The sequence below is a fragment of the Pelobates fuscus genome, chromosome 1 (assembly GCF_036172605.1).
Source record: "Pelobates fuscus isolate aPelFus1 chromosome 1, aPelFus1.pri, whole genome shotgun sequence".
Taxonomy (NCBI): domain Eukaryota; kingdom Metazoa; phylum Chordata; class Amphibia; order Anura; family Pelobatidae; genus Pelobates; species Pelobates fuscus.
In genome coordinates, this window is record NC_086317.1 from 291999260 (window position 1) to 292021681 (window position 22422).

At 42.9% G+C, this 22422-nt stretch overlaps 1 protein-coding gene across 2 annotated transcripts in view; it reads right to left on the reverse strand.

The window, feature by feature from the left end:
- Window positions 1-247: 247 nt before the first annotated feature.
- Window positions 248-22422, reverse strand: part of NXPE3 (neurexophilin and PC-esterase domain family member 3) — a 47107-nt gene continuing 24932 nt past the window's right edge. For both annotated transcript variants that reach the window (XM_063457614.1, XM_063457605.1), the window contains exons 5-6: window positions 2455-2652; window positions 248-1025 (exon numbers count right to left, since the gene is read on the reverse strand). In XM_063457614.1, the coding sequence (XP_063313684.1) occupies window positions 481-1025; window positions 2455-2652 (743 nt within the window). In that variant the 3' untranslated portion in view covers window positions 248-480. The remainder of the gene's footprint in view (window positions 1026-2454; window positions 2653-22422) is intronic.

Consider the following 22422-nt stretch of genomic DNA (forward strand, 5'->3'; position numbering starts at 1 on the left):
TGCTTTCCTATGGACGATTGAGTCTTCTCACTGTGATTTTCACAGTGAGAAGCACGCAAGCCCTCTAGCGGCTGTCAATGAGACAGCCACTAGAGGCTGGCTTAACCCTAACATAAACATTGCAGTTTCTCTGAAACTGCTATGTTTATATAAAAAAGGGTTAAACCTAGCTGGACCAGGCACCCAGACCACTTCATTAAGCTGAAGTGGTCTGGGTGCCTATAGTGGTCCTTTAATGACCCGTATGAAAACTGACCCAAGTATGTTGACATTAATTTCATTTTAATTTAAAAAAACAAAAATGTTTCAGCAGCTTTAATATGCTAGTAAGTATTTATTATTATTATATGCTAATAGTTCTGCATTACCTTTTTACAGTTCACAGGGCTTTATGGCTTACAAACTAAGCAGAAATCAAATAAACGCCAATGGATATTTTGGTGTGGAAGGAATGATACACTCTCTCCTTTGCCAGTAACTTTAATTTGGACATACAAATGACAAAAATTCATCTATCTGACTCTTCACAATGACTGGTTCAGGATGTAATGCATGTGGGAGATAGTGGGCCAGTGACATTTCCCAAGCATCTACAATAAGAACATGGATACCTGCAAACATAGACCTCATGACCGTGTCAAGCTGCAATGAAAACCAATCACTGTTAAATAGGCTCACTTCAGGCCCTAGCTCCTGGACATTTGCGGAGCGTATAACGATTGCAGTGTCCGGGCTCCGTTCCAGCAGACGAAGAATTGCTGCTCGGATGTTTCTCAAACGCCGTATATAAACCTCCACAGGGAATGTGCTAAAGTGGGACCATATGGTTATAGCCACCACTGTGTTTTGTCCACCCACTATTCCATCCAGTTCATTAGCAATGTAGCGGAGTTCGTTGCTAGAAACCGTTGAGAAACGGATTGGTGGTCCATGGCAGCGGAATTTCAGCATTATGTTATGTTCAACGTCAATGGACAAAAAAGGCCCAACATTTTTAGGGCTTCCAAGGTCAAATGGCTTAAGGTCTGAAATACAGGAAGAAATACACCATTTGCTTTTCAATGTTACTGCAAAAGCACAAACTCATATTTCCCTTCCAACATTATACATTATATATTTGAAATCAAGAGGTAAAAGATAATCTTACATGTATTGTTTCTTTAGGAAGCAGGGATTTTCCCAAACACCATCTGTTGCCAACACAGACCTTGTACCTTCTATGCTCTCACAGTTAAATTATATTGTTAAAAAGAATAACAGAGCATAAAATCCGGTTATTACAGGCATGGGCCTCTTAACTACCAACATGACCTTTCAGAAGTATTAGCTTGATAGTATGAATTGTAACAAGGTTAAAATGAGAGCAGAAAGTGTATCCTATGTTCAATATAATGAATCCCAAATTAATAATATACATGGTATAAGAGTGGTCTTAACAAAAAAAATAAAAAAAAATAAAAAATACAAATGAACTTATATTTGGCACTGCCAAACTTTAAACGGAGGGTCAATGATTGGAGTTGCAATCAAGAGGTACAAGCTAGCAAGTACAATATGTGACATGTACAATCATATTCTAAAATAGGGATCGATCCATTTAAACAACTTTATATATTATATACATATAAAATGTATTAAATAGCTTTCATTGCACCTAAAAATTAGTTGGTAAAGGTTCATAGATATTAATCACAATATCACTCATGTCTTGTGACCATATTGGTCACAGGGATTTTCCTGTAAATATCTGTGAAATAAAAATAAAAAATTAAATAAATAAAACATTAAAATGTGAAAATAAGTGTTGCTTCATTTTAAACAGAAGTGCTAGTTGTTAAAAAGCTCTGGAATTTTTGTTTTGAGTCACATTATTGAACAATATTTTCTACAACTGGCTCTTCTTGTTTAAGATAACAGGGATATGTTGCCTCCTGCTATTTTTTAGAATGAGAGTATATTAAATGTTTATGGGATATGTATAGTACAGGCGGTTTCATATTCATGAGAAGAAAATACTTCCAATTTTATGATAGCTTATTTTGCTGTCATGATCTGCAGTACCACAAAGTCAATCTTATTATTATTATGTTATTATTTATATAGCGCCAACAAGTTCCGCAGCGCTTTACAGTGGGTGGACGAACAAACATGTAATTGTAACCAGACAAGTAGGACACGCAGGGACAGAGGGGTTGAGGGCCCTGCTCAGTGAGCTTATATGCTAGAGTGACACAAAAGGTAAGGATAGTATTAGACTAATGACAGTTGCAAGAGAGGATCTTGATTTAAAGTATTTGTAGTATTGTAGTATCCCATAAACCTCTGTTGTTTAGCACAGGTGTACAGACAAGTAAAGCAGTATGCAAATCTACCAACTAAATAACAGTTTGTGGTGCGATATTTTCTTAAAAGCTACGAAATGTAACAATAAAACAAACAAATAAAAAGTCTAACCTGGTACAAACTCTGTTAGATATTCAAACCACTGCCTGATTGTAGAATCCCCAAATAAATGCACTACTTTGCCTTGTAAGCATGCAGTGACTTCTGAAGGCCGGCTGAATTGCCGTACAAATGATCTCCCAGATATCCAGCGGTCTTGGTAATAATAACCAGATGGAAGGAATTTGAAGTTATGGAGCATATAGTTATCTGAAAATACACAAGATACACAAGATACACAATTAAAAACATACACTGGTATTATAAAGCTTGCTTTCCTTAATGAAGAAAATAAAGCAAACAAACGTTTTAACTTTTAAAGGTGAATTCCAAATCCCTTTCTTGGTTACGAGAATAAATCAGCACTCTTATAATGTGAACCCTGTCAGCCGTCAGACAGGTGCTTCATGATTGCTTTAACCCCTTAAGGACACATGACATGTGTGACATGTCATGATTCCCTTTTATTCCAGAAGTTTGGTCCTTAAGGGGTTAAGCCCCAGGACAGAACTATGCTTTTAATACTCAATTCAATGTTGCTCAATGAGAAGCATTGCGGATGAATCGTTACAACTGCAATGCATACACTTTGCCCCCCACTGCTTCTCTAAGTAGATGGAGATACTCTAAGATGAGAGGACCTTTCACTGCTAGGTAAATTAACTGTTGTATGATGCATTCCAAAACACAATCTATTAGACAAGTGTCAAAGCAGGGGTAAAGTAAAAAAAAGAAAATAAACAGAGTCCTGTTATGTTGTTTTTTCTACCATTTAACATAAAAATGCTTCCACGGCACTAGGTCCACATATGAGACATGCCTTATTAAACGCAAAGTATTACATTGTGTAACATGTGCAGAGGGGAGAAACTAAAATTTTGTGCAGTACAAGGCATTTCCTCTGGGAAATGTACAGCACACATTTTTTATTATTTTCCACATTTGGTAGTGTATCTGGGCAACAATACACTGTGTGGACTGCAGAATTTAAAATAATAATTAAAAAAATTAAGTGCCTATTGATTACACCTCTTGCTGTACATTAACATCTTTCTGTAACCAACATTTTTTTAATATATATTTAAAATCAGATTTATTTAAGTAAAATGCTTTTGGAGGAAAAATCCATCTAAATATATTTTTCTATTTAAGTTATGTTATAGTTTATTCAGCATGAAATATGGATACGTAATGTAGCAGGAGGCTGCATATTCATGCAATATTTACATTTTTGGTAAACAAATTCTATTAAACCCTTAAGGATACAACTTCTGGAATAAAAGGGAATCATGACGGAATATTTCCGTCATGTGTCCTTAAGGGGTTAATGCAAGTTAGTTGAACTTGTGTCTGGAGAGATAAGATGCAGGTTTTATCAGCAATAAAGTTTAAAAAAAAAAAAAAACATTCAAAAGTTCAGAAAAAGACCTTTAATCCCATTGTTATTCTGCATATCTACATACACACAACAAACATCTTTAACCCCTTAAGGACACATGACGGAAATATTCCGTCATGATTCCCTTTTATTCCAGAAGTTGTGTCCTTAAGGGTTACTTAATAGGTTAACGCATATTTGGAGAACAATTTAAATTAAACAGACAATAGTTCACGTTGCAATGTCATCACTATCTATATATGTATTTTTAATGGTATATAAGAAAAGCAGTTATGATAATCTGAAAGGTTATTGTTCTTAATATGAAATCATCCGGTTGCAAATATTAAAGATTACAAGAGTGTCTTACATTTAAAAATCATGATTTTTGACTAGTGATTTAAACCAACGCTTGCTACAAGGAACCTACATTTATGTATAAAAAATTGCTCTGACATACATATTACACACACTATTAAGGAAAATGCCTTAAAACTAACTGTATCACTGCCTAACTATGTCAATGAAGGAGAGTAAAAAATAAAAAACTTAAAAATGATTTCCCAGGGATATCGAAGAAACATGTGTAACTCTAGTAAAGGAAGCTTTTTAAAAAGGGGAAGAAAACATAGCTGTCACCGCCTTGGATTGGATTTAAACCAAATCCAGCCCAATGACAGTGAAGCAGGGTTTCAAACTATTATGCTAGTAACGTGCTCATTGCATCACCCTAATTACAGTCTGTATTAGGCAAACATCCGGTGGATCTTCCCATGATAACTAATACTTCTTTTAAAAATTAAGGGAACAGGTAAAAATAAAACAGAAAAGTTCATTGTTTCTGTAGATTGAAATGACTTATTCATATCCATAAGTAAATTGCAGTTACTAAAGCAATTAAAATCTTCTGCTTAACAGAAAACAGATCAAAACAAAAGTAGAATTTTCTAATGAAATCTTCAGTACATTCAGTATATGCATACAAGCATATTTTATTGTATAGATAAGAATAGCTTGAACAAGTGATTTATCTTGTATCTTAAATGGCTCTCTTTTTCATATTGCATGACTGGATACATTCCAGACAGACGGCTAGAGATAAGATGCCAAAATACCAAAGCAGACTAATACAGCTAATCCAATCTACTATATATCTATAATAATACATAAATACATACATGCATATACACACACACACCTTCCTGATGGCCAGTTATATTGGCATATAACTGGCCATCAGGAAGGTGTGTGTGTGTGTGTATGTATGTATGTATGTATGTATGTATGGATGGATGGATGGAAGAGGGTACACAAGATCTGTGGAATGTAGAGCTGAAAACACAAGAACTGCAGCATGAAAAACCAAAAGTGTGGTGTTCAGGAACAGTAAAAAAAATATATATTGTATACTACCTAAACTTACAATTCTTTTCAGATCTATTCCATTAGCGGTTCCTAAAAATAGTATTATCTGAATTTCAAAAGATATTTAATCGATTCGTTTGCAACTATAAGAAACCGAGAGTTGCATTCAAAGTATTATCTAGAACCATGAAAGAAGGTGGTTTAGATCTTCCAAATATATAAAAAAAAAAAAAAGTTATGACTCAATTATGTTATCTCATATAGTGAAATGATGCAATACAAATCAAGCTTCACAATGGTTAGAATTAGAAAATAATGCGCAAAGAAATAAATTAAAAAAAGGATGTGAGAATCATTCCATGGTCAAAAGAAGTAAAGTCTGTAATAGATAACCCTATTTTAAAAGATTTAAGCTTTGTTTGGAGAAAAATCAAATCAAAACATTTAGCAATGTAGGAGCTGACATCCTATATCCTATATCCCATTAGTGTCAGGAAAACAAACCCATTTTCCTGGGGGGACCCTCACCCTCAGGGTCCTCCTCCAGTGGCGCTGAAAGGGTTAAACCCCCTTCAGCAGCTTACCTTAATCCAGCGCCGGGCTCTCTCGGCACTGGTGACCTCTCCTCCCCTGCCGACATCAGCTCCCGAGTGGAGCGTAAGGCGCATGCGCGGCAAAAGCCGCGCGCGCATTCTAACAGTCCATAGGAAAGCATTTCCCAATGCTTTCCTATGGACGTTCTGCACGCTGGATGCAAATTTTGCATCCAGCATCGCAAAAGCGCCTCTAGCGGCTGTCAGGAAGACAGCCACTAGAGGTTGGATTAACCCTGCTATGTAAACATAGCAGTTTATCTGAAACTGCTATGTTTACATGTGAAGAGTTAAAACCTGAGGGACCTGGCACCCAGACCACTTCAATGAGCTGAAGTGATCTGGCTGACTATAGCGTCCCTTTAAATATCATGGGAATTCTTCTAAGTGATATAAGTTTAAAATCTTTGGTAGATAAAGGGATAACTAATTTAAATCAAATAATAAATGAACAAGAAGATGTACCCTTTTGTCAACTTTCCCAAAACTTCAAACTCCCACCAAATTAATTTTTTAACTATTTAAGATTGAAAAATTATTTGGAAAAGTAGATACTGAGGTAAAAAAAAAAAAATTAAGAACAAAAATATAGAAGAAATATTTCTAGGGAAAATAGAAAATAAGATGGGGAAGACCATGTATAATTTAATCAATCAACAAGAACCATTTTCTGAATTGATGCAAATAAAGAGATGGCAAGAAATTGAAAACATGGAAATGGAAAACGGCTATAAATTTCACTAAATATGTTACACATAATGTAAATCTTTTAGAAATATATTTCAAACTCCTATTCCAATGGTATTTGACTCCAAATTGTTATTAAAAATTCAATAGTCGGGGGCGGGGCCTGGCTGCAAACCTGAATGGCCGCATGCAGAGTGTGCTCTGTGTGGAAAAACTCCTGAAGTGCCTTAAATCTGACTCTTTGCCCCACAAAACCAAGCCATTTAAAGGCTGTCAAAAAGCTAACTTCATCTCTACACCACCCTGCAGCTTTTCAGAAGCACAATGAGAGGCCTGGACCAGATACACACTTGCGGCCTACTTGTGGGTGCTGGCGTGGAAGAAGCGGCCGATCTTCCTGCTGGATATCCCGCTGACAGAAGTGGACACAGCAAGGGATCCCGTCCCCCCCCCCTAGCTGGTGGGGGTTATCCCGGCCCCAACACTCACACCCTACTCACAAGCCCTGCGACCCAGCACACGATCCTGCTGGCCGAATCGGCGGGAACTAAGATGGCGGGCGCAAATCCTCAAGCCATGCCACAAGGCCTTCGGGAATCCACTCTCACAAGGCTGGATGCAATCTTTACGGAATTCTGGCGCCGGCTAGAGGAGAGACAAATGGGCACCGGCAAGCAATGCTACTCACCCCCTGTGGCTGACAGCTCCACTCCTGATGCAAAGCGACGAAACAAGACTACACCTAATAGTCCGGGTGCCCAAGGGAGGGTAACTCCCACTCAGCGACCACACACCACAGGGGTCTCATGCTCCTCGGTTCCTACTAGGCGGTGGCGGAAGGTCCGCCGTCCTGATGCAACAACCCCACGTTGTGAAAGCCGGAGGAAATCCAAAGCAACAGCCGCAACAAAGCCGACTCACCTGGGGAGACATGCCAGGCTACAACCTGCTAAGCGTACTGCTAGGCGTTCCGCCACCATGATGCTGAAAGCAAAGAGGTCTGCTGGACACTGCCGACACGCATCTGATGCGACCTACTGCCAAAGGCACGACTTACACCCTCGGAGGGATCATACATGCCGAACGGAAAAGCAACACGGAGGAAGATCGCTATCCCAGGGAAAGACTCACGCTACACCACGAGCTATCACTTACCTGAGCTCATCATCAGGGACAGACAAAGCCTTGCGGCTCTCTAGCCTGACTGGACACCCCACGGACCGGGAATATGTACAGCCATGGAGGGGTATTGGTTAGCCACAAATGCAGAGTCTTACTCGGCCATAGGCCTCCCTCTACGCTAGGCCACACACAGCAGCACTAAAATCAACATTTCGCAGAGCTGTTTGAACAAGTGGAATATCAAGCTCTAATGGAAAAAGGATACAGGCAAAACAATGAAAAATTTGGAAATTCATTAAAAAAAAATATTGGCCGCAATGGTACAAAATGAAAGACAAAATATGGAGTAAAATCAAATAAACATCTCTGGGACTAGTGAAGGATTCAAAAAGATAGAGGAATCAATTCTGTAAATATTATTAAGACCAATTATCCCCAAATGGTCAGACTGAGTATGAATGTGGTATGAATGTTCATGATTTCATCGCCAAATTAGATACAGATAGAGAAGAGAAGGAAGGGAGAAGAAGAGTCTTTCTCCCTCCTTAAGTTGCTGGTGTAGGTGTTTTTAGATGTGTTGTTAGATTTATAGGTGGAATATTGTTAAAGAAAGGTAAATAAATAATCAAAATAAATAAATTATGATAGAGGTATCAGAAAAAATGTGAGATGATACACGGATATTTAAAAAATAAAATAAAAAAACAACAACAAAAAAACACCCTCAACAATATCTATTCATTGGATAGCCAAATTAAGATAATGGAATGTTAAAACATGACTTATATTTTACAGCCTCTTCAAATGGGTTCATGAATGAAAAATGTTATGCTTCAAATACACGTCATCAAAAATTACCTCCCAACATTCAGAAACCGGTAATGCAGGAAGCAGCAGCAGATACAGGGCAGAGATGAACACATAACATATTACGATTGACAGACAGTGGTTGATATAGTTCAGGTTTCTCCCAAAATTGTGGATAGAAGGCTGCAAGTGTACAGGCTTGAATTGGGTATTGTTATATTTGATGAATAGGTTTTGTCTAATTGTGCTAGTCAGTGTGCTTGGTAAATATATTTTGTAATTATAAAAAAGTAAAGTGTGGTGATTTTGCACTCAGTATTACATCAATTGTATATTATGTTACAAAACAGTTTAACATTTCCAAATACAGAAATTCAAACAAAATTTGGTGACTCAAGTTACATGTCATGGGTCAAGACATGTGGCAACCTAGAGGCAAGATAGTAGAAGCTCAATATGTCACGTGAAATGATCCAGTTCCCTCTAGTGCCGGACATTGAAACTGCATGTAATCATGTGTGCTTTTCTGGACTCCATTGTCTACATGTAATAAAAGGCAGGCCATGTTGGGCTCTGTCATGTATATAAGAATTTTATATATCACACTAGCTTATATGTGTAAGGTTTAAACAAGGTTTAAATGTGATGTGTCAGTGCCTGGTCCCCAGGCAAAAATAAACCGTATCAACAGAAAAAAACACCAACTGCATGAATAATCCCAGTAAAACCAGTTATACATAAGCATTAATCATCCATTGGAATGGTGTTTTACTGAATATGACGGGCTTGTGCCTATTTTAATTGGACACTAAGCACCATAACTACTTTAACATATTGGACATAAAACTGTTGTTTATCAGTTTAACAATGAATGAGGGGGCACCGGCAGCCAACAGTTCCACTGCTGCTGTAAATCCACATTAACCATACCAAATACATACCTACAACAGGCAGAAAGTGCTTAGCATTAGCCAGGTTACTGAGAGGAGTGGGCTGTAGGTACCCGAGTACTCTCATTCAATGTTGAACCATTTGAACATGGATTAAGACAGAACAGTGGGACAGCAAAAGTGGATTCCAGGTACCATAACGACTTAAATTATATGACTTAGTTATGATGTCTAGAGGGTTTATTTAAATACAAAAACATATTGCCATTAGGAAAGCAGATCGGGAGACCAGTATCTATTTTGGAGTCATAAACTGGAGGCAGATCCTATTAAACACACTTTTAAAAGGGCATTTAAAGGAAAACAGAACTTTTATAGGTATTTTAAATAAAAGAGCATGCCTAGTGTAGTTTTGGTTTATTTATGCATATATAATTCTTTGCATCTGGATTACTCTTGCTTATGGCGGCAGCCTTTGTAAAGTCCACTGGGTAATAAGCACCATTTATTTTATTATTATTTTTTTTAAATTCTTTATTTATTCCAAGACAATCTGAGACGTTACAGGCATTTCACAATATTATTATTATTATTATTGCCATTTATATAGCGCCAACAGATTCTGTAGCGCTTTACAATATTATGAGAGGGGATTTAACTATAAATAGGACAATTACAAATAAACTTACAGGAACAATAGGTTGAAGAGGACCCTGCTCAATCAAGCTTACATTCTATAGGAGGTGGGGTGTAAAACACATTAGGACAGGAATTTGCAATCAAATAAGGTGGGCTGCCCTTTAGGAGAGGGCAAGAGACAGGTATGTGAGGTAGGGGTTAGTCTTGGAGGCCATAAGCTTTCCTAAAGAGGGTTTTAAGGCACTTCTTAAAAGATGCAAGACTAGGGGAGAGTCTGATGGCAGTAGGCAGGCTATTCCATAGGAAGGGAGCCGCCCGCGAGAAGTCCTGCAAGCGCGAGTTGGCCGTACGAGTGCAGACAACGGACAGGAGGTGGTCACGGACAGAGTGGAGAGACCGAGAAGGGACATACCTATGGATCTGTGAGGAGATATATGAAGGGCTAGAGTTGTTCAGTGCTTTATAGGTGTGAGTTAGTACCTTGAATTGACTCCTATAGCATACAGGAAGCCAATGTAAGGACTGGCAGAGGGGTGAGGTGTGAGAGAAACGACTAGAGAGAATATCAATATCCGAGTGACATGCATAAGCAGGAATTGACATATGCTTAGTGATTATATTTAGATGCACACATTGAGCTGGTACACGTCCAGGTGTGGTGCCACCCATGTATCCTTCACTTACAGATATTATGTGGATTCTTTTGTGCGAAGCCCTCCAGTGCTCAACGTCTAACATCTTGTCCTTTTTCCCATCATTAACAATAACATTATGGTTATGTGCTAGAATAAGCACCATTTATATGACAAAATAAAAACAAACTAAAAACAAAAACATGCAGGTAAACAAACAATTAGCATTAGCAAACAAACAAGCAGCTGGCATCTAAGAAAAATGCACTATGGGATGGTATTTGGAGAAAAAAAAAAAGTTGTTTCTGACCAATTATTTTACAAAACATTTGAATATTTCAATATACAGAAATACTAACAAATTTGGCAAGTCAAATTACATGTCATGGGTCAAGACGTGTAAACCTAGAGCCACAGAGCAAAAGACCGCCCCATGGAGCATGGGTAAGCCAGGAAATGCACTAAAATAACAAACAAATTTAACTAATAAGGATAGGAAAACACCTATCAATATGCTTTATTAAAGGGGAACTGTCACTTAACATTCTGTTTATGTATCCCTATTGTATGCAAATATGATTTTGCACGGTATGAAAAGTAAAATGTAGACATCCACACATAGATCCTAGACTTGGGCCCCCATTGACCTTTCCCTCCTTGGCATAGGACAAATGTTGCTCTTTTCTGCCATTAAAGATAGTTAAAGGAAAAAGAAAAAACAAAACGTTGTTTCTGTCGACCTGTTCTACTCATTTGCATTAATCCTTAAACTGGATTGCAAGGTTACATGTTAAATATTGAAAATAAATTTTAAAAGAAAACAAAGCAGCACATGAAACAGGTTAAATGAAAACTATAGCCTAGGAGGAGGTCCAGCGTCAGGGGACCAAAAGTCACCTAACAACCCGAAAACGCCTCTAATGGTTGTCTGGAAGACAGTCACTAGAGGTGGAGTTAACTCTGCAAGATAAATATTTCAGTTTCTCAATAACTGCAATAATTATATTTGCAGGGTTAAACTGACAGGGACAGTGCACCTAGACCACTTCAATAAGCTTGTGGCGAAACCAACTTCGCCACTGTTAACTGGAGAAGCCTGGTTGCTCGCCTGCTGCCTTTAGATTATGGACCGGCAGCTAAAGAGTTAATTTCACTGTGCAGAAGGATTTATTTCTCCCTTTCTGCACAGCAGTTCGGTAGATTCCATCTACCGAACAAACAGCCGTTTTTCAACCTCCCCAGAGCCGTGGGAAGCCGACCGGCGCTGTTAGTGGGCCACCCAGAAGCTGGCATGTGCCTCCTATTGACCTCCCTGAAGCCGCGGCTTAACAAGCGTGTGCCGGCAATTGACCACCCAGTAGCTGCAGTTAACCGCAGCCTAATTGATTGTGGCTGGGTGGTCGCGGTTACATTCAGCCGCCACACGATGGCGGTGTTCTCGAGCTCCCCGGGCAGCCAGCGCTTGTCTGCCCGGCTTTCATGCACCAAACCTGGACACTTTTACGTGCAGGCACCGCTGAACCTCCAACCCCTGGTTCTATTCGTACGGATTGAGCGAATGCATGTAATTCGGTAGTTTATTTTATGTGAATGTTTTAACCTAGATAGCCATGCCATGGAGCCTGTTCGTATAATTAAAGACTTTAGCTCCATGGCAATTAAACTGTATTCGTGTGGTCTGAGTGCCATTCACCTAATAATGTGCACTCAGACCTGAGCTATGGGGATATGTTAAATGTGTGTATTTTCTGTGCCATTTGTCCTATGGTATATTTTAAAGTGATATACTGTATTTGTATCACCACGTGCATAATGGAGTCTTGCCTCTGTCCTGGGAGATAATAGAATTACTTCTCTAATTATCTCCAGGACAGAGAGGAGGAAGCCAGGATGCATTGTGGGAAAGTATTGTGTCTGTATGTACTAAAGTGATACATGTCTGTCTGCTGTTTCAGTCTCCCATATGGTCCCTTAGGGGAGTGTCCACCAGGTGGGAGACCTGCATAAATACTGGGCAGGTAGCCCTCAGTAAATGAGTTCCTGCTTAACCCTCAAAGCGATGTGTCGTCTTGTTCTTTGGGGGAATTGGATTGTATGCTGACTGCCAGGAGTGTAAGCGGATTGTATGCTTTTCCTGTTCGGCTGATTCCAGGGTTCGTGTGTTTCTAGTTCGGGAGATTGGTGAATTCGTACAGTTTGGAGTTCGGGAGATTGGTGATTGCAGTAGATGCTGGTCTCTGGGAAAGGGGATTATCGCGTAAACGATTTTAACCCCTTGTCTGCTGAAACGGTCCGCAACAATTGGTGGCAAGCGGCGGGATCGTTCCTACAACCAGAAGGACATCTACAGGTAACACCATCCCCTGGATTTACAAAGTGAGGGCAACGCCAGTACCCATACAGCGCCCCTATCTACTAAGGAACCAACTTCAGCAGAGCAAGCATGGCACCCAGCTACACTCAAGAGGCGTTTGACAGAGAGGTCACCGCGGTGCTGGCTTTATGCACACCCAACCCCTCGGAGAGTATAGTGCAGCTTGTGAGGAAAACAGTGGGAGTACTTGCCGTGGGAATCAGAGCGGGCAAGGGGGTTTTCCGTCCTTCCTCCCCAGCGGCAGTGTGTACTCCAGGGAGCTGATGGTGTCGTCCGTCCTCCCCAGCGGCAGATTGTATCCCAGGGAGCAGAAGGTGTCCTCCTTCCTCTCCAGCGGCAGTGTGTACCCCAGGGAGCTGAAGGTGCAGTCCTTCCTCCCCAGCGGCAGTGTGTATCCCAGGGAGCAGAAGGTATCGTCCTTCCTCCCCAGCGCCAGTGTGTATCCCAGGGAGCGGAAGGTGTCATCCTTCCTCCCCAGCGGCAGTGTGTGTGTCCCAGGGAGCTGATGGTGTCGTCCGTCCTCCCCAGCGGCAGTGAGTGTCCCAGGGAGCAGAAGGTGCCGTCCTTCCTCCCCAGCGACTGAGTGTCCTGCAGGGAACAGAGACCGTCAGTCTCGCACCCCAGCAGCAGGACAAGAGAATAAAAGGGGAGACAGCTAGTTCCCCTCTCCACCAGCAGATTGAGTGTCAGGGAGAGGAGCCTGCTAACCCCTCCCCCCAGCGTCAGTTTACCGCCCAGAGAGAGGAGCTTGTTACCCCCTCTCTCCAGCGGCAGCCTGACACACCAAGGGGAGATGTTAAGCCCCACAACTGTGCAGATGGGACCGTAGTCTCTGCACTTACAGCACAAGAGGTAGGGACGGTCGGTCCTGTCCCCCAGCCACAGAGCGGTGTATCCAAAGGGGAGACAGTCGGCCTCCCCCTCCGGCAGCCGAGCTATGCACCTAAAAGGGAGACAGTCAGTCTCCAGCAACCAGGCTCCAACCAGACTACTCCCGTGGTAGTGCTGGCACCAGGACAGAGTACCGCTGGTCTCTGCCCACTCAGCAACCCACCAAGGCAGCCTACCAGTCCCCCACACAGCCGTGGTGAGGCACCTGGACATGGACAAGATTCTCCCTTACCCAGGTGTAGTAACCATTTATTGTGGGTGGGCTGTACTGCTGTTACTGTCTTGTGGGTGGGCTGCTGGACTAACAAGGGCACTGACCAGCAGGAGGTCAGGTACCCTGTTAGTCTAATTGGTAAAGGGGAGAAGTGTGGCGAAACCAACTTTGCCACTGTGAACTGGAGAAGCCTGGTTGCTCGCCTGCTGCCTTTAGATTATGGACCGGCAGCTAAAGAGTTAATTTCACTGTGCAGAAGGATTTATTTCTCCCTTTCTGCACAGCAGTTCGGTAGATTCCATCTACCGAACAAACAGCCGTTTTTCAACCTCCCCAGAGCCGTGGGAAGCCGGCCGGCGCTGTTAATGGGCCACCCAGAAGCTGGCATGTGCCTCCTATTGACCTCCCTGAAGCCGCGGTTAACCGCGGCTTAACAAGCGTGTGCCGGCAATTGACCACCCAGTAGCTGCGGTTAACCGCAGTCTAATTGATTGTGGCTGGGTGGTCGCGGTTACATTCAGCCGCCACACGATGGCGGTGTTCTGGAGCTCCCCGGGCAGCCAGCGCTTGTCTGCCCGGCTTTCATGCACCAAACCCGGGCACTTTTACATGTTAAATGTGTGTATGTTCTGTGCCATTTGTCCTATTGTATATTTTAAAGTGATATACTGTATTTGTATCACCACGTGCATAATGGAGTCTTGCCTCTGTCCTGGGAGATAATAGAATTACTTCTCTAATTATCTCCAGGACAGAGAGGAGGAAGCCAGGATGCATTGTGGGAAAGTATTTTTTTTTGTAAATCTTTTTTTTATTAAGCAGTTATATGTTATATACGACAAGCAATAAGATTAAACAGGTGAAACTCGCAGGTTTCTGTCAACTGTAAGGCAAACGGTAAGTCAAAATGCAGAGGTTGTGGGAAAGTATTGTGTCTGTATGTACTAAAGTGATACATGTCTGTCTGCTGTTTCAGTCTCCCATATGGTCCCTTAGGGGAGTGTCCACCATGTGGGAGACCTGCATAAATACTGGGCAGGTAGCCCTCAGTAAATGAGTTCCTGCTTAACCCTCAAAGCGATGTGTCGTCTCGTTCTTTGGGGGAATTGGATTGTATGCTGACTGCCAGGAGTGTAAGCGGATTGTATGCTTTTCCTGTTCGGCTGATTCCAGGGTTCGTGTGTTTCTAGTTCGGGAGATTGGTGAATTCGTACAGTTTGGAGTTCGGGAGATTGGTGATTGCAGTAGATGCTGGTCTCTGGGAAAGGGGATTATCGCCTAAACCATTTTAACCCCTTGTCTGCTGAAACGGTCCGTAACAAAGCTAAAGTGGTCTAGGTGCCTAAAGTATCCCTTTACAAGTTATAGGTGATTTTAATGGATTCATTTCAAGAAAAGTGACAATTTCCCTTTACCCCATGCATCATAACCGCTATGGAAACCTATAGTGGTTGTGATGTCAGGAGTACACTGGCCCTGTTCCCCAGTTATGGGGCAAAACATTTAATAATGGTTTGGCCTTTTACTTGGAACCCCTTCAGGCTTAGAGTCTAACACTCCTCCTTGCTGATGCTAAGACTTACACAAGCAAAAAGTAGCTCCAGTCTCCATTCACTGGCTAGGTGAAATAAATTTGCACAGAACGGACTTTAATGCAAGACAAGCTAAAATAATCTTACACGTTCAGAGAAAGACAGTGTAAAATTTACCTTGTCACAGTGTGTTTTTCCAAATGACTTTTGGACATGATCACATGTATGTCTATTTTGCCTAATTCGTTTTCTCATTGTAATAACACAGAAGGCAGCAATTGTGGTTTCAAATGTGTTACAAGTAATAACACTCTGGCTGCTGAAAGCTAAAAGGTTAAAAACAGCACAGAATCAAGAAGCCTTTGTTTGTTCCTTTGAATACAAGGTCACTCAGCATCACATGACAAGCTTCACAAGTTCTTGGAAGCATTTTTTTATCTTTTTAGGCTAGTGAGGAAATGATGAAGTGCCTCTGTCAAGAAAAGGACTTTCCTAAGTGACAGTAAAATTTAACCATTCGTGAAGGAGATGATTCACAAGAAGAAGATGTGCTATGAAACTAGATATGTAAATTAGTACTTGTTTTTGGGAACAAAAATGTCACTGAAACCTTTTTTTTTTTTTTGCTCTCAAATTTTTTTTAAAAAATTATATCCTCCCGAGACCCAGCCCATTAACTCTATACTGTACATTTCGCTCACATGCATCTCCTTTTATTCTTTAGCTGTATTGTAAAGAGGACATCCTGGGCTTTCCAGTGATATGTCATGTGATAGACTGGGATGCTGGGAACTTACTTTTCCTTTTCTTTTTGTCAATCTGTTTTTTTATTTGAGGCATAGTTGTAACAATACAGATATTTTAGAAAAACTAGATTTAAACAAGTTAGGCGACACATATCTAAGCATTCAACAAATTATACTGACAAAAATTAGTCGAGATATGTGGAGAGTAGATGTGAGAAATGCTTTAGAAATAGGAAGATATAGTCAAAGCATGGTAGTTTAATAAAACTAATAAGAATCATGCGGGTATCTGATTAGGGCAACAGGCTTGCATCCACCTGGAGACACACACATTGCTAGGGACATGGCCATTAAAGCGGCACTGTCATGCCGAATCCAGTTTTTTTTTTAACCCGCCTCCACTACATCCAATTGACCCCCTAGTCACCCCCAAATGCCCCTAAACCCCCCAGATTACCTATTTTTAAATCTGTATTTTCTGCCCTGATCTTTATTCAGGGCGCCGCCATCTTTGTGTGGGTAGGTGAAGTCCCTGTGGGACACGTCATCTACCCACACTACACAGACGGTGAGATTCCCGCACATGCCCAGTGAAACACCTGGACATGCGAACGGGAATTTCATCTATTCATTCGTTCATCAGACAGACGAATGAATGAATATAAAAAATCAGATGAACAAACTAACACTGTGTATCAGTGATCGTTTGTTCGTTCAGTTTATTACAAGGAGGGAGCTACCGGCGTGCAGCTCCCTCCTTGTAATATGTAAAGACAGAAGCGGTGGGGAGCTGTGCTCCCCACCACTTCATAAGCCCCCCAGATCCCCCCCTCACTCTATGGGGGTCAATATGACCCCCATAATAGCACAAGGGAGATTAAAATCTCCCCAATGCCCCTACTCGCTATACCGCGAGTAGGGGCATGTCCACTAAACAGTGAGCAGCCTGTGGCTGCTCACTGTAAAAAAATAAATGGTAATAAGGGGGGGGACCTACTGTCCTCCCCCCTGGCCCCCACCCCTGCGCGGTGGGTGGGGGCTCTAATAAAATAATAAGGGGGGGGACCTACTGTCCTCCCCCCGGCCCCCACCCCTGCGCAGTGGGTGGGGGCCCTAATAAAACAATAAGGGGGGGACCTACTGTCCTCCCCCCCGGCCCCCACCCCTGCGCGGTGGGTGGGGGCCCTAATAAAACAATAAGGGGGGGGACCTACTGTCCTCCCCCCCGGCCCCCACCCCTGCGCAGTGGGTGGGGGCCCTAATAAAACAATAAGGGGGGGACCTACTGTCCTCCCCCCCGGCCCCCACCCCTGCGCGGTGGGTGGGGGCCCTAATAAAACAATAAGGGGGGGGACCTACTGTCCTCCCCCCCGGCCCCCACCCCTGCGCGGTGGGTGGGGGCCCTAATAAAATAATAAGGGGGGGGACCTACTGTCCTCCCCCCTGGCCCCCACCCCTGAGCGGTGGGTGGGGGCCCTAAATAAAGATAGGGGGGGGGAATAAAATAACTAACCTGTAAGAAAAAAAATTTAACTTACCATTTGACGTCTTCTTTTTTCTAAATTCTTCTTTCTTCAGCCCCCAAAAAGGCCAAATAAAAATCCATCATACCCGTCGCACTTTAAAAAAAACAAACAAAAAAACACCAATGGAGAAACTCTTCTCATTCTGTTAGGATGCAATTCGGCAGTTTTGCCGGCGTTCTGTCTAAGTGACAGGACTTTCGGCAATACTGACAGGAAGTATTGTGGGAACAGGGAGGAAAGCTAGGGATCATGGGAAAATTGCTCTGACCAGCGGAAATGAAGCACACTTTGCTCCTCCACTGGTCAGAGCTGGTCAAGCGGAGGAATCCTCCATAAGGCAAAGAGTCCCTACTTTGTCTTATAATTTTAAAGAAAACTAAAGAAGACAGGAAGAAAAGAATAACAGATCCCGAGAGAGGGGGAGAAGAGGAAGAGATTGAGGAAAGGTAAGTTCGGCATGACAGTGCCGCTTTAAGCACAACATTTTTGCAACCTAAGGAAAAAATATACATGTAAGAGTATGTCTCAAGAAGTAGGTGCTGGGGTCACTAGCAGTAGGTGGTTTGCGATCTATAAATAGCAGATTGGCAGTGGTGCCACGCTTATAAACTACTCTGGGAGCCTGCATTTAAGAGTGCCAAGCACAGGATAGGCATGCTGGTGTCTCCAAAAGTATTACTTAGCAGAAATGTGTCTAGTTAATGACTTAGAGGTTAACATTTGACTGCTAGGTATTGTACAGCAGACGCTATATAAAATAAGCTGGAGGGGTAAAACAGAGGGATAATAAAACAAACTCATCTTGTGTGGTATAGCTGGTACCCATCTATGGCAAAGTCCTCATCAAGTGTTGTACTGTGCACAGTTCACTCGCCACAAAGTCATCCAGTTCCCATACTGGGCAGCGAGATGCATGGTCGTCCGCGGGGGGGGGAGGAGGGGGGGGTCAAGAGGGGGCACTTGCCCACCCCTGGATTTTTCAGCTTGTGCTGCTATTTTTGGTTTGTGTGAATACACTGCAATACCGGCACCGTGAATGTTGAAAGGCAGGAAGCTACAGGTTATCCCTGCCTCTCGCTCATCACTGAAACCGCAGGGGAGCAGCACAGAGGCAGCCTAAGTGAGGGATGGGGGGCACTATTACCCCCACACCATCACAACTCACCATCACCCCCTCACTATCACCCACCCTCACTATCACCCACCCTCACTATCACCCACCCTCAGCATTACCCCCTCACTATTACCCCCTCACCGCCCTCAGCATCACCCCCTCACTATCACCCACCCTCAGCATTACCCTCTCACTATTACCCTCTCACTATTACCCTCTCACTATTACCCTCTCACTATTACCCTCTCACTATTACCCTCTCACTATTACCCTCTCACTATTACCCTCTCACTATTACCCCCTCACTATTACCCCCTCACTATTACCCCCTCACTATTACCCCCTCACTATTACCCCCTCACTATTACCCCCTCACTATTACCCCCTCACTATTACCCCCTCACTCAGCATCACCCCCCCACCATCACCCTCAGCATCACCCCCTTCAGCATCACCCCCTCACTATCGCCCTCTCACCACCCTCAGCATCACCCCCCTCAGCATCACCCCCTCACTATTATCCCCTCACTATAATCCACCCTCACCACCCTCACTATTAACCCCATCACCACCCTCAGCATCACCCCCTCACCACCCTCAGCATCACCTCCCCTCAGCATCACCCCCCTCACTATCACCCCCCTCACTATCACCCCCCTCACTATCACCCCCCTCACTATCACCCCCCTCACTATCACCCCCCTCACTATCACCCCCCTCACTATCACCCCCCCCAGCATCACCCCCCCCAGCATCACCCCCCCCAGCATCACCCCCCTCATTACCCCCTCACCACCCTCAGCATTACCCCCCTCACCACCCTCAGCATCACCCCGCCCCACTATCACACCATCACCCCCCCATTACCCCCATCACCACCTACAGCATCATCCTGTAACGAATATATACCCCAACACGCAGGATTCAACTTAACAAAAGACAACACAGAGGAGAGATACATCTACCGGACCTTAGAATGGCCGGACTCGACATATATGAGAGGAGACAGAGTCAGGAACGATCCGAGGTCAAGGGCACAGAGAGACAGCGTAAACTAGGACTAGCCGGGGTCTGGTACACAGTAAACAGCAAGCCGGCAAACAGAACAGATAAGGATAAAGAGAATACGTAGTCAGAAACAAAGCCAAGGTCAATACGAAGGAATACAACTGAACACAACAAGCGCTAAAGGTAAATGGTCTGAAAGACCATGTCCTTGAAGGATCATCCTTGCAGCAACCATCAGGTGAAACATTTCCAGGGTTTCTACGGGAAGAGTCACATTCTCTAATATGGTGGAAGAGATTGGGAGAGACCAACGTGAGATGGTCATGTTTTCCACTTCTGAAAAAAACAACTTCTGTTTGGCCAGAAGGGCAGGACTGCTAAAATTCTTGCCTTCTCCCATCTTATCTTCTGAACAATCCGTGGAATAAGAGCGACAGGAGGGAAAACATAAGCCATGTCGAAGTTCCAAGGGATCGATAGACCGTCCAGGACATCTGGGTAATCTCCTGCTTGGAGAGAAGCAAATCTCTGTACTTTTCTGTTTCTCCTTGTGGCCAACAAGTCTATCTCTGGCCTGCCGAAACGGGAAACTAGCTCCAAGAAAACTTGGTTTGATAGCGCCCAGTCTGCCTGAGACCAATGACTTCTGCAATAACGTTTAGAGACCCTCTGATATGGGTAGCCGAGATTGCGAGAAGATTCGCTTGGGCCCAAGACATTATACGGTAGCAGAGATCTTGTAGAGCTTTTACCTTTGTGCCTCCTTGGCGATTTAAATAAGCCACTGTAGTGGCGTTGTCCGACTGAATCCTCACTGTCCGATTGGTGATGACTGAACTGAAGGATACCAGTGCCTTCCAAACCGCTTTTAATTCCCTGAAATTTGAGGAAGCGCATGCCTCTTCCCTGTTCCAAAGACCTTGATGGAATTGAGAACCTAGATGGGCGCCCCAACCAGTCTGGGAAGCATCTGTGGTTATCGTAATCCACTGTTTTTGTGCAAACGATAGGCCTTTTGAAATGTTGCTTCTGTCTTTCCACCAGTTTAGTTGCTTTTTCACCACTTCGGATAGGTGGAAGGCAGAGTCTAGATCTTCCTGTTTTCGTGTCCATTGGGAAAGAATGTCCCATTGCAATGGTTTTGATTCTGCCTTTGCCCAGGCCACTGCCGGGGTTGCAGAAGTGAGGAGGCCTAGTAACCTCATAGCATCCCTTATTGAGCTTAGGTTTTTCTGCAGCTTTGATACGGCTCTTAAAATCCTCCTTTGTTTCTCTATTGGTAGAAACAGAGACAGGGACTGTGATTCTACCCGAAGACCCAAGAATTCCAGACTCAGTGACGGAGTCAACTTGGATTTTTTTCAGGTTCAGGATCCAACCGTGATCTTTTAAAACCTTCATAGCAATCTTGAGATGATCTTTTAGCAGTTGTTTCAATTGGGCTTTCAAGAACCAATCGTCCAGGTATGGAGCAATCGAGATACCTTTCAGATGTAAGACTGCTGCTATGGGTGCCAGGATCTTCGTAAAAACTCGAGGAGCTGAAGACAGGCCAAAAGGGTAGAGCCTTGAATTGCAAATGGAGAATTCTTCGACTTCTTGTTAGAACCGCAAATCTGAGAAACTTCCGGGAAGATTCTGAAACCGGTACATGGAGGTAAGCATATTTTAAATCTGTGATCTCCATGTGATCTCCTTTTTGTAAAATGTGCATTACAGACAGAATTCTTTCCATGCGGAACTTCTTGTACGGTATGCAGGTGTTGACTTGTTTTAGGTCTAGTATCGGCCAAAAGGATCCATCTGGTTTTTGAACCAGGAACAGGCGTGAGTAAAATCCCTGAAATTCCCAACGTTTGGGTACCTTCTCTACCACATCTTTTCTTAAAAGAAGAAGAGCTTCTGTTAGGAGTGCTTCTGTTTTTTTCCTTGAAGGATAGTTTGATAGTAGGAAGGAAGGTTGTGGTCTTGTTGAAAACTTTATTCTTTAACCTTCTGAAATTGTTCTTATAATCCACCCATTTGAGGTACTCTTTTTCCATTCGTGGGCGAAGAACCGAAGGCGTCCTCCCACTCTTTTGGCGTCAAAACTTCCTCTTTTTGTCTTGCCTGTTGGATTCTTGTCTAGACCACTGGCTGCTGTTTCCACCCTGTTTTTAAAACCTTCGAAACCGCCCTTGGTAACGAAAGGACCGCTGACCCTTGTACTGAAATCTTTTATATCCCTGTGTTCTTGATTCCAGAGGTAGGGCTTTCTTTGTGTCCGACATCTGTCTAATAATGTCTTCCAAAGGCGTTCCAAAAAGTTTGTTCCTCTCAAAGGGTAATTCACACAAGGCTGCCTTAGACGCTGAATCAGCTGTCCATGTTCTGTCCAGAGCTCTTCTGGCCACTGACGACAACCCCATAATTCTTGCTGCTAAACGAAGAGACTCATCAGAGGCATCTGAAAGGAATTCATT